The sequence below is a fragment of the Lepidochelys olivacea genome (genome assembly GCF_965140295.1).
Source record: "Lepidochelys olivacea isolate rLepOli2 genome assembly, chromosome: 10".
In the NCBI taxonomy this organism is placed as follows: domain Eukaryota; kingdom Metazoa; phylum Chordata; order Testudines; family Cheloniidae; genus Lepidochelys; species Lepidochelys olivacea.
The window spans coordinates 77600794-77614108 of NC_140420.1; the positions used below are offsets into that span (position 1 = coordinate 77600794).

The 13315-nt window shown below is 46.0% G+C and overlaps 2 protein-coding genes across 4 annotated transcripts in view; both read left to right on the forward strand.

The window, feature by feature from the left end:
* Window positions 1-3046, forward strand: part of ALDH1A3 (aldehyde dehydrogenase 1 family member A3) — a 50493-nt gene extending 47447 nt beyond the window's left edge. Inside the window, exon 13 of the mRNA XM_084642041.1 lies at window positions 796-3046. Within this exon, the coding sequence (XP_084498167.1) occupies window positions 796-868 (73 nt within the window). The 3' untranslated portion in view covers window positions 869-3046. The remainder of the gene's footprint in view (window positions 1-795) is intronic.
* Window positions 3047-6392: 3346 nt separating this feature from the next.
* Window positions 6393-13315, forward strand: part of LRRK1 (leucine rich repeat kinase 1) — a 109661-nt gene continuing 102738 nt past the window's right edge. For 2 of the 3 annotated variants that reach the window (XM_084640816.1, XM_084640818.1), the window contains exons 1-2: window positions 6393-6560; window positions 8755-8881. The gene's annotated coding sequence lies outside the window, so the exon portion shown is untranslated. Of the gene's footprint in view, window positions 6561-8754; window positions 8882-11890; window positions 11972-13315 lie in introns of those variants that run through there. The other variant, XM_084640817.1, reaches the window with a different exon arrangement.

The window sequence follows — 13315 nt, forward strand, 5'->3', positions numbered from 1 at the left end:
CCCTATACTATACAGATTTCACAGGGGAGACCAGCGTTTCTCAAATTGAGGGTCCTGACCCAAAATGAGTTTGTTGAGGGGTTGCAAGGTTATTTTAAGGGTCGGGGGTGGGGGCGGTATTGCCACCCTTATTTCTGTGCTGCCTTCAGAGCTGGGTGCCGGAGAGCCCTGAAGGCCGCACCCTGCCAGCAGCAGCGCAGAAGGAAGGGTGGCAATACCGTACCAGGCCATCCTAATTTCTGTGCCGCTGCTGGCAGCAGCTCTGCCTTCAGATCGGGGCTCCCAACCAGCCACCCCCGCTCTCCAGCTGCCCAGCTCTGAAGGCATCGCCACTGCCAGCAGCAGCGCAGAAGTCAGGGTAGCAGAACCACAACCCCCCCACACACACACACAATGTCCTTGCAACCCCCCCGACAACTCCTTTTTGGGTCAGGACCCCTACAATTACAACACCGTGAAATTTCTGATTTAAATAGCTGAAATCATGAAATTTACGATTTTTAAAATCCTATGACCATGAAATGTACCAAAATGGACAGTGAATTTGGTCGGGGCCCTAATTATGAGACAGGACGGATCCGCTCTCTAGCTGCGATAAGTCAGCAGAGCGCCATTGGCTTTGGAGGACCTATGTTGATTTAAAGCCGCTGATGATCTGGGCCTGCATAGCGTAGATAAAATGTAGCGATACTATGAAATAGGACTTGCTGGGTGAAAGCAGCTGTCCTACATGAAAATGTGGTATGGTAAAAATGGCAAATGCAAGCGCTGTGATTGCTTTGTTTTTTCTTTCAGTGGTGAATACGCTCTGGCAGAATATACTGAGGTGAAAACCGTCACTATTAAACTATCCCAGAAGAATCACTGAGAGAGCTGGAGGCCTAAAAATTCTGACACTCTGAATGTGACACGCAGACATGGGGGACAAGTTCAAAACATGGGGGAAGGGGTGGGAGGCGGGGAAGAAAACGGCACTTCTTTTTTTCAAAGAGAACTTTTTTACTCTGTAGAAACTTTGAATCTACTGGAATGCTCGTCAATTAGCTTTTGGAGACAGAATTTAATTGACCTATCGGCTGTTCATTCTGTGCTCTCACATGCTGTATGCTGCATTCAGTGGACTAGTCCTTGGCTTTACATCAGTCTCTTACCAGTGACCAAACTTCTGGTCACACAGTGCTTTACAGGAAGTCTGCTTTTATCGTACCGTGGCTTTGAAGGCAAAATCACCCCCAATGCCATATTAGAGAGACCCAAGGCATCATTAGCATGGAATGTTGAAAGACCTGTGGACTTTAGCTGGTGTACACCAACATAGCTCCATTGACTTCAGCGGCATTGCTGCTGATATAAGCCAGTATAATAGCACTGAAATCACAGGAGTTATATTGGGGTGAAGAGGATAATTGAGCCCTATGGGGAGGGGGGAGTTTGTTTTTGTGGAAGGTTATGTAAAGCACTTTTATCTGAAAGAGTTGTCTTGGTCTCTCTAATACACACACATCCTCCATAATGGTGACAGCGTAGCCCCATTGACGTCAATAGCGGGTTTGCCATTGACTTCAGTGGGACCAGTTTCATCCTACATATTTAGACTGGAGGGGGAGGGGAACTTTTGTACCCTATGTATTGTGATACATGTACTCTACAGGTACTGAAAACAAGTCATTGACTCACTAACCTGTCTGGCTTCAGAAGAGTTCATACGGTGTATGATAAATCTTCACTAAGGCACTTTTCACAAGAGGATTTTGCACTGCATCTACAGTAATGACGCCAGCGCTCCTGCCAGTCTTGTAGCAGGGCACGCACACTGCAGAAAACATCCATGGGATAGAAAACCAAACAGAAATCTTCCAAAAGAAACAGAAGGATGGAGAGACAGCGAGACCTGCATCTCACTTCTCTGCCATCATCATTATCCCAACATGTGAATCTCATTTTGTTCAGCTGGAGCTGTTCGTTATGTTGAGCAGGATTAGTAAACTCTCCTAAACCTCTGTTTCCCCCCACCCCCAGATGAATGTAATTTAACAGATTTCTGAAAATATGCTATGAAAAAGAAATTGCTCCCAGGCCAGGACTGTTATGCAAAGTTTCAACTGTCTTCATTCCATGGGCTAAATCACCGAGGATCTATGCTGGAGGAAGCCATTGTGCAACCTGTAGGTGGGCAGTGGTATAAAATTCCTGCCATGCTGGCAGTCAGGCCCCAAATTGGGCAGCACTGGCTGGGGAGGGCGATTTGTGGGGAGGGTGGTTGGAAGGTGCTCTGATTGCACAGCCAGTTCCAGCAAGGCTCTGTGTAGAATCCTCAACCAAGATCCAAGCTGAGGGAAGGTAGGTGATGGGCAAATACCCCACTCAGGCATCATGGGAGCAAATTGGCCTGAGGTGCATAACTCCTTTGTGTTGTACCTAGGACTCCTAAGGCAGCAAATGCCTGTTGACTTCATTGGAGTGCTCATAAGGGCCCTTTGTTGTCAAAGGGAGTTATGCAGGTGGCTAAAGCAGCAGTAGATCACAAACCCCAGAAATTAGGGTTTAAAGTGGAAATGCATTGTGGGGCAAACCGCAAAGCTAGAGCCTAACCCAATATCTTTCTTCACCAGAGATGCACCTCCTGGATAAGTAAGAATTATTACCATGCTGATGGATGAGGAGGTATGGAAGAAGTTTGCGTGGGGCTGAACTCCCTTGTTAGTCACTGAATCTTGAAAGAAATTAGGCTTTTGTACTCAATCTCTGATCACTCATAAATAACATACCACTGACAGCTGTACACAACTGGCTGGGGGGTGGGGGAGAGGGAAGAGTGTCTGCTCTCCCATGGATGTAGGAGGTGGGACTTCCACAGATACATCTCCCCACCTAAATGCAGAAGAGATCCCATGAAAGTCCAAATGGGAAAACTGTAAATATATTTCTATTTTTATAGGTTTCAGAGTAACAGCCATGTTAGTCTGTATTCGCAAAAAGAAAAGGAGTACTTGTGGCACCTAAGAGACTAACCAATTTATTTGAGCATAAGCTTTCGTGAGCTACAGCTCACTTCATGAAGTGATATGAAGTGAGCTGTAGATCACGAAAGCTCATGCTCAAATAAATTGGTTAGTCTCTAAGGTGCCACAAGTACTCCTTTTCTATTTTTATAGTACATTTAGCGAGATCTCAACTGTCTTATCAGACAAGCATTTTACTATTGCCAACTTACGTTTTCTAGAGCTACAAGCAAATGATCTGGAGGCAAGGTAAATAGTAAAATGAAACTGGAATAATAATAACCAATATAGCTTTCCGTATTTTTTTTTTGTTTGATAAACATCTTGGGGGAATGAAAACATGACAACATCTGAAATGTACAATCTTTTTTAGCATTTGGTTTTTATATATAATATTTTCACCTCTTTTTTTCCTCTCAAGTTAAACAAATGACTTAATAATGTATTCTCTTACTGTATAAATCAGGGTTTGACTTTACACACTGAATTTTCTAAGTGATATATCAAGTAACATTAGCCACTAACATACAATGACCCGTTAGAGGATTTATATTCTTTCATTGCACAGTAATACTTTTCATATGAAATACTGCTTAATTTTTTAAAAATATATTTATAAATTAGAGTACAGTTAATCTAATGTATTTTTATAGCTGAAGGAACATGGAAATGCTATATGTGGTTAAACCTCATGTATATATTTAGAATATGGGTATCTTTTTAATATTAGCTTTTCAATTCTTAATAAAAATGTTTAACTTGTTGTGGTATGGTTTGTATAAATGTTACAGGTGTGATCTTTCTCTTTCTTTTCTCCCCACCCCCCCACTCCATTATCATTCTGGAGCTATCTGGAAGTTTACAAAATTTGGAATTTTGATTTTTGTGAACATTTTGGCTTGTTTCTGGACCAGCTCTCTTCATTCCTTACATGGTGTTCTCTGCTTCTTCCTCTCTCCTTTGTGCTTCTTTCCACAACTTCTCTCTAGTCCTGTCCAATCATTTACACCCTTGCATCACCACACACAGGGCTTGGAAATGTTGCCACACGCTTTGGCCTTGCGTAAGTGCTTTGGGTAGCTAGAGCTTTAACAACCAGAGTACCTAGCCTACTACCCAAGATCCATATGCAAGAGTCCCAATGTCCAAGATCAAGTCTCAGATGAAAAGCCAAATCATGGTACCAGCTCCCCCTACCATTGCTACTACAGAGCTAGCCCTAGTCCCTGCTTGGGAGCCAGGGCCTTTATTTTTCCCTATCATCCTGTAGCTAGTAAGTGCCTGATAAAACAAAGCTCTTCCGACCCCTTCCCACTGCTTCTCCGTTCCATATACACATCCTGCCCTACAATTTTAGCCTAAACTGCTTGACATGGCCCCTTTAAGAAAAGGTAAGCAACAGTGAGGATGTAGTGGGCCCACTCTTGCAGTAGCCTGTCATCCAGTAAACCTTCCATTAGAGGCAGTGGGTTTTGCCCAAATACAAACTGCAGGAGAGAGACTGGGATGAAACAAAAAAAACAACCCTGTGCTTGTGGGGGACGTGGTTCAGACCTGGGTCTGTGTTTGTAGCAGGCTAGCGTGTCTGGCTCAACCAGACAGGGTACTGAAGTCCCAAGCTGGCAGGGAAAACGGGCTCAGGGGTAGTCTTAACACATCAGGTGACAGCCCCCAGGGGGCCTCCATGACCCCACCCGTCACTGTGATCAGACTTGCACCCACTCACTAACCTTCCTTTCACATCATCTCTGAATTTGGCCTGTTGTGTCAAAATGACAAGATGTTTTTGTTTAAAGTTTTCGTGTTTTTTAAGCCAATCTCATGTTTCGGGGGCGGCCGCAGGACTTTTGGCAATACTGATTGCCAGGCTCAAACACGAAAAAATCATGCATGAGGCCAGAAAAAATCATGACATTGGCATAAAAATCACAGGAATTATAAAAATAATAAATTCTGAATTTTTATTTGCCTTTATGGTTACAGAAGTGCATATATTTTTAAAAAATGAAATCTGAGTTTTTCATGCAATTGTAGAACTCCAGGAGGGGGGGCTTTCAGAAAAATACTAAATACTAGAAAACTTGTCTACATGATTCATCAATTCCAAAGACCGAAGGGTTCACTGTGATCATCTAGTCTGCCCTCCTGTATAACACAGGCCATAACGCTTCCCAACAATAATTCCTAGACCCTATCATTTAGAAAAGCATCTAATCTTTAATGTGGACTGGAGGGATGTCAATTTTAGTCCACACTAGCGTGTTGTGCACTAACTGATCCTGCTGGTGTGCACAAAAAGTTTCCTAGTGCGTGTTAATGTAGACTTGTTTTAGACAGCACTACGCACAGAACAGAACTTTTAATGCATGCCAGCAGGGCTCACAAGGGCCAGTTTGTGTGCGACATGCAAGTGCAGACTAAACTTTACACCCCTCTGGTGTGGACTAAAGCACTGTGCAGATAAGCCCTTAATCAAATTGTGAGAGTGGCCACATTAGCAAAGCGGGCGTAAAACACTGCCCAATCCCCTTATATACCTCTGTGTGCATGTAAAATGACACATACACATACACTCCCCTTTCTCCTCCCCCCACCCTCAACCACACACATACTCAGCCCCCTACCCACGCCCCTTTCTCCTCCCCTCACACTCACCCCTCCCACGCACTCCCCTTTCTCCTCCTCCCATACTCAACCACACTCATATTCAGCCCCCCATCCATGCCCCTTTCTCCTCCCCCTCCCCTCACACTCACCCCCCCACAAACTCCCCTTTCTCCTCCTCCCACACTCAACCACACTCATATTCAGCCCCCCATCCATGCCCCTTTCTCCTCCCCCCTCCCCTCACACTCACCCCCCCACACACTCCCCTTTCTCCTCCCCCCCCACTCATATTCAGCCCCCCATCCATGCCCCTTTCTCCTCCCCCCTCCCCTCACTCTCACCCCCCCACACTCCCCTTTCTCCTCCCCCCACACACACACTCAGCCCCCCACCCATGCCCCTTTCTCCTCCACCCTCCCCTCACACTCACCCCCCCACACTCCCCTTTCTCCTCCCCCCTCCCCTAACACTCACCCCCCACACACTCCCCTTTCTCCTCCCCCCACACTCATATTCAGCCCCCCATCCATGCCCCTTTCTCCTCCCCCCTCCCCTCACTCACCCCCCCACAAACTCCCCTTCCTCCTCCCCCCACACACACTCACCCCCCCCACACACTCCCCTTCCTCCTCCCCCCACACACACTCACCCCCCCCACACACTCCCCTTCCTCCTCCCCCCACACACACTCACCCCCCCACACACTCCCCTTCCTCCTCCCCCCACACACATACTCAGCCCCCCCGCTGCTCTCTGGATTGAGGAAGTGCTGGCTGCCCCGGCAGGCCGCGCACAGCCCTGGTTCCTCGCTCGCCCCGCCGCCCCCCCGCGCCGCCCCAGCCCGAAAGTCGCTGTGGCCGGAGCAGCCGGCGGCGGCGTCCCGGCCCCGCACCCCCGAGCGGAGCCCCCCCCCCGTCGCAGGGACGCTGCCCCGCCGGGGGGAGACAGGAGGTACAGTGGCTTCGCGGGGTCCCCGCTGGGCTGCGCCGGGTTTCTCTGCTTCTGCTTCTTCCCCTTGCAGGGCTGGCAACCTCCTGCCCTCTGCAGCAGCAGTTTCCCCTTCGTGGAGGGGGAAGCCGGGGGTCTCCCTAGGGCGACCCAGGCCGGTAGTTACCTGGCCCTCCTCACCGTAGTAGGGGCGCCCTGTTCCTGAATGCCCCTCCCCGCGCTGGCAGACACACACCTGCCTTCCTACAGGAGCGCTCCAGCCGGGTGCTCTTGAAGGGCACAAACTGCATTGAAAAGGGGCTTGAAGTCGGTCCTGGAGGAGGGGGTGCTGCCATAGGGAAGAGGAGCGTTCCCCCCCCCCGGCTGGGGACAGGGCAGGCTCTTGAAAGGGACCCCATGGGGCACACTCCGCTCCATAACTTTGCCAGGCCTATGGCGAATGAGGTGTGGCGCCTAAATAGCAGCTGGATAGTCACACCTGAGGTTTGAAGCGGCTTGGCCCTCCGGATGGCTTACACTGTGGCTGCTCTTTGGCAATCCGCAGTCAAGGGGACCCTGGTGGGATAACCACTCTCCTTATCTTTGTTAGAGCTAGTTGAATAGCTTGCCCTAATATTGGGTTTTTTTCAGTGAAAAGTGGCTTTTTGACAAAGGGTTAATTTTCATGACCAAATGTTTTTCTTTGGACGTTTTCAGGTTTTTGTTGAAAAAACCAACTTTAGGGTTTTAATGTTTTTTTTTAATTAAAAAGAAAAGTTTGTTTTTGCCAAAATATTTTTTTTTGTGGGGGGGGGGAGGGCAAATCATTTCTTCACCCGCTCTCATCAGAATTTTAAAGATCGAATTTTTTTTAATCGTTTATGCCGGCCACATTGTTTGCTTTTCACCTGCTCTGAAAGAGGAAATTATACTCGTCTGTTTCGCCTTTTGTTTATTCTATATGTGTTTGTATAGAATAATAAAGACAGGCAACATATTACATAGCACGCAACAAGTCTAGATCCCTTTTCCTTATGGTCTAAGGCCCCAAGCTTCCAGACATTTAAGCATATGGTTAATTTTACTCATGTAAAAGCTCACATTGATATCACTGGGACTTCTTATGTGAGTAAAGTTAAATACATGCCTATGTGATTAGAAACTCAGGGCCTGTCTCAGTCTGGTTCTCAGGAGAAATAAAAGAGTGAGAAGAGGTTCACGAAAAGAAAACATTTCTATAAATGTGGATTGTTTGGGGTCTTTTTTAATAGAACCTAAATTTGGGATCCATAAAGGAAATGTTTGGGTTAAATAAGTCATAAGCAGGAAGCTGTTGTCCTTTCCTGAAAGCTGGTTGTTGAAGGGAAATAGCCTATATTAGCTTTAAGGAAAAACTTCTTTTTATACAATCACCATTACAACAGCCATCAGGAAGCACTTGGGGCTCCAGAATAGAAACACTGCACTTTTATAGTACAGAGTATTTATTATTATTATTACTTTTCACTTATATAGACTTCTCAGACAGTAATTTCAGAGTGCTTCATAAATAGTAATTAATCAAATGTTACTATGTGTCTGGAGGGAGATAAATAATATAACCACTTGGCAGATTTGGAAATGGATGCACATAGAGTTTACCCGTGATTTGCTTAAGGTCACACAGCATACTTTTGTCAGAGGGGGAAACAGAACCCAGGAGTCCTTGCTCTGACCACTAGTTCTCCCTCTCTCTGCTGCTATGACCAGTGTACAATATGCAGTGTACAAATGCATTGTCACTTATCCGAAAACTTGAGGTAGATTCCCAATTTTGACATGTGTCACTTGCGGAGCACTTAAAAAAGTCCTTGACAAATGACTTAAGTTGAAAGATGAGGTGCAATGTCATGGTATTGTGACAACTGATTTAGTCACATGGGACATTAGGAGAAAAGTGGCAATCCAGTGGAGAATGCAACAGGTACAAAGGGTTGGCCTTGAATACAAACTCTCTTCTGTTTCCATCTTCTGTTATTTTTTTGTATGTTTCTAACATTCTTTATCTAAATAAGCACTGGGTGCTTTATTTTTCACTCTGTCTGCTTTTATTACACGTGATGAGTGATATTAGTGTCTGCCAGCATGTCGTTGCAGGGCACTAGACTAGATGAGCTCTTGAGGTTCCTTCCAGTCCTATGATTCTTTAGAAGTAATTGGATTCTATTTTTCTTCACAGAGTTTCTGGTGATCCAAGAAAGCTGAGGATACATTGGCTTCCTATAAAGACCAAAGATGGATTGCTGTTTAGCAGGGATTTTGCCCTAACCAAATACCAAGAGCCACATTCTCTTCTCGTTGCCTTGGTAGGTATTAGAGGTATTAATACCGCTTCTGAGTGTGACTACATCCTCACACTGCTTCATCCACATTCATGCTCCACAATATTACCTTGTGAATACCTCTGACACCATCCCTGGTCTTGGATGTGGCATAACATTGTTTTCAAACGCATTGGTTTGAGCAAAGGACTCAAGATGCTATTCCAGTCTGCTCTTGACTTGGTGAGTAATCTTGGGCAAGTCATTGCACTTCTATGTGCCTCAATGTACTTACCTACAAAATGGGTCTGATACATTCACAGGGGTATTGTGAGACTTAATGAATGTTTATGAAGTGTTTTAAGATCTTTGGATGAAAAGGGCTGTGAATGCAAAATATTTTATACGATTTTATTTTAAAAAATTGGCAATAATTTCTTTAGCCTGTCTCTAAAAGTGAGCCATTTGCCTGCTAGTGAATCTTGAAGGAGAAGCTGGACAGATGCTGAATGGAATCTAAATCTGCATTAAAATATATTGCTCCTTGCTCCTAGTCCTGCTGAGAGGAATCTCGCAGAAACTACAGAATCTTGTGTAACACCAGTCTGTCTAATAGTCAATAGTTACTATACATTCCAGGACAAAACCTATGTTATTGGAGTTAAAAGTTGAGTGTATGTATCAGCATCTTAAGGGTAAAAAGCATTATAGTCGTGTTCCCCAAACCAACCATGACAAATCCAGGAAATTCAGGTTATACATAAAAGAAATTCAAAGGTGTTAAGGTATAGAAATGCACATGTAAAACATCCCAACAACCTTAGTTCAGTCTTGTATTGAGACCATGCAATAATAATATAATTATGGTTAAGGCATTTTGTAGTCTCAGATTAAATGAAATTGATTTTTAAAGACACAGTCCCCTTCCCCCACCCCTCACCCCCCAGGGTCACTATAGGGGAGAGTGGCTGGATTAGGAGTTCCTGAAATCATGAATGGGATGATTTTCAAATATCTAATGGGCACTAAGTCCAGAAAATGAAAATTACTTTCCCCCACAATTTCTGAAATTGTGCGAATGTGTGCCATGGATTGTACTGCAAAGAAATGCCACATAAGTCTGAATGTGTGCTGGAAAGAACGACTGAACTAGTCTCTGCTCTGCTCTGCAGATTCATGCTTGATGTAACTCAGTGGAGTTATGATCAAGATGAATTTGAGCTGTGATCAGAGGTGGATTTACTGTGAAACAAAGAGTGCGGTGGCACGGGGCCCCCAGTGACAGGAGGCCCCCCAAAATGCAGGACGAATCTCATCTGACAACCTGCCCTCGGGTCCCTGCCAGCAGCGCAGCAGGGCTCAGGCAGGCAGGCTGCCTGCATTCGGGGGCTGGTGGCCAGTGGCCCCATGCTGCTCCCGGAAGCTGACGGCTGCTGGCACGTCTCTGCGTGCCCCTGGGGGGGCGGAGGTGGCCCCACATGCCGCCCCTGCCCTAGGCAGCACACGGAGACCCGCTCTCCGCAAGGGGCGTGCAGAAATGTGCCAGCAGCAGGGCTAAAGCGGCTCCCTGCCTGCGTTGCCTCCCTCCCTCCGCGCCGCACCGCTCATGGAGGCGACTGGTATGTCCCTGCAGCCCCTGTGGGGAGGAGGGGGGTGTCCCCGCACGTTGTCCCCTGCCCCGAGCACTGACTCCGCAGCTCCCATTGGCTGGGAGCTCCAGCCAATGGGAGCTGCAAGGACAGTGCCTGCAGGCAGCAGTGCGCAGAGACCCCCCGGTTCCCCCCGTCACCTAGGAGCTGCTGCCAGAGGGGTGCACCAGTCACTTTGGGAGCTGTGCCGCCCAAGGTAAGTGCCGCCCCCCTGACCCCTCCTGCACCCCAACCCCCAGTCCAGAGCCCACACCCAAACTTCCTCCCAGAGCCTGCACCCCTCATCCTTCCCACACTCCAACCCCCTGCCCCAGCCCAGAGCCTGCACCCAAACTCCCTCCCGGAGCCCAGTCCCCTGCACACCCTCCTGCACCCCAACCTCGTGCCCCAATCAAGGTACCTCACTTTATTGTCATTTACGTCCTATTACTTATAATATAGGAGGAGGACGAAGAAAAAAAGAATGAAAAATGGGGGGTGCGGGAGATAAGAGAGAATGTTCTTTTTCTTGGCTGGGTCTCAAGGGGGTCCCCCAAAAATGAAGCTGCGCACAGGGCCCCACTAACTCTAAATCCGCCACTGGCTGCGATGTCAATCGTTCAACCCTGCAGAAATATCACACACACTAAATCTTGGACTGCAGGCATTGGAAAGCAGAGAACCCCCGTGTTAATAGTTTGCAAAATGACATGCTCTGTTATTCGGCAAATATTTTTGCTATTTTAGTTTTCTTAAAAAACAAACAAACAAAACCCCCAAAGTTGTTTGTCCCATCATTGTTGGGTGGTTTCACATGAAGTGACCCAAATTATCTGCTGATTTAATAATTCCCATGTTGGTCCTTGAAAATTATGGACTAGATCCTCTTTATAGAACGAAAGGGAGGAGTGGGGGTGATCAGGTATTTTCCACTGAATGCATCCAATGAAGTGAGCTGTAGCTCACAAAAGCTTATGCTCAAATAAATTTGTTAGTCTCTAAGGTGCCACAAGTCCTCATTTTCTTTTCATGGAGGTTATGGCTCCCTGATCCTCAAGACCTGATGCCACTTAGAGCTGCCGCCGAACATTGCTAGGTTATGCTACTGATGTGCGGTCCTTAACAGACCATGTACCAGTTGAGGACTGGCATGGCATAGCATAGCAGGGCTCGGCCATGCCTCTTACCTGCTCCAGTGATACCCCCTGCATTGGGAAAAGGGCCAGAGATGCAGGGACTGGCTGCAGTATACATGCATCAGCAGAGAGTGCAATTCTACCACAAAGAAACACTCTGCTGGCCACTTGCAGTTGGGTTACTGCTCTTTTCACCCACCTCAGTGGCACACAAGAGACATAACCCACCTAGTGAATCTGGCCCTGCTCTCTGTCTACAGGTTTACAGGGAGTATAATCCTGGGTCAGCCGCAATATAGACCATTAGAATTAAATGATCACTGCAGTCGGATCTGTAAAATGGTGAACTTGTCAAATCAGACACGTGCAGGGTAAGCAAACACTCCCTATCTTGTAACGACTGGCTAGTAGAATTTACCCTGTCTAATTCCAAAGCAGGTCAATCACATTGTTATTGGCTCACGCATGTACTCCCACAAGCTGTAACATATTTTACTGGCAACCAAGGAGCACCCAAAAATGCATGTCCTAGCTTTGAAAGCATCAAAAAATTGGATTCAATATGACCTTTAAAATCTAATATGCCACTGATCCACATAGCCATAGGGCAAGCAGTAGCTGGAATGGGCATTTGGTCTTTGTTGCCAGACAAGCTCCACAAAGTGGGGATCACTAGAGATTGCATTTGTCTGTATGGACATAAAGTAGGACCAGACTCAAACCTCTGCATAGAAATAAATCACTTGCCATTCACAGGTTTTGTAATGCATTGCCAACTGGACTTAAAGTCCTGTGAAATGAAGGAGGAATGTGAGGAAGCGGAATCCAGATCCGTTGAAGGACGAGTTTATTTTGTACTGCCCTTGCTCTTAAACCCCAATTCAACAAACAGCTCTAGTTAGTAAAGCACTGAAGCATCTGCTTAAGTCTCATTGACTTTAATGGCACATAAGCACATACTTAATGTTAAGCACATGTTTAAGTGCTTTGCTGAATTGGGGGCCTCCTTTCATGCCTTTGATGGCATGCAGCAGACATGAAAGAAATGGATTAAAATCAGATCTTTTTAGTGATGCTCTGTTACATTAATGAAATAATTTACATACTGAAAGTGAAAGCAGAAAATAAAGGAACAAAGTATGCTAGTTGTGTGCATACTGTAAATGCCACAGCAGTGTTAGACAGGAGACTTTTAAAAAGAGAGAAAATTTCAGAGACTCGACTTTAAACAGGTAAGAACTTCAAAATTCCCTGGGAGAGTGAGACAATCAATGCCCTGGTCATTGCTAATTTTGCAGGGTGGTTAAAAGAAACGAACAATTTGTAGCTCTCGGAAATCAAATATGGCTCCTTGGATATGTTCCTGCAAAATGTTGTTTATTTTGCAATGAAATCCTTGTGCATTACTGGTCTAGATACAAAGTTTGTGCTCTTCTTTTCCCCTTGTATTCTTTCCTTCCATAGAGGATTTCCCCTTTTTGGTAACCAGAACAGTATTTGTTGGGGGTAATATGGAGTTTCTCAAGTGCACTCTTACTGGGATCCACAATTTCTGCTTAGATTTCGACTTCTTTTGTGACTGAAGATGGTTCTGAAGTGGAATTTCTTTAGGAATTTTCAAGAATTCCCACCAGCAGGTATACACCACTTCAGTGCTCAGCCTTTACACTAGCCCACTGAGAGTCAGAAACTAGATCTGCATTCCTTATCCAAAA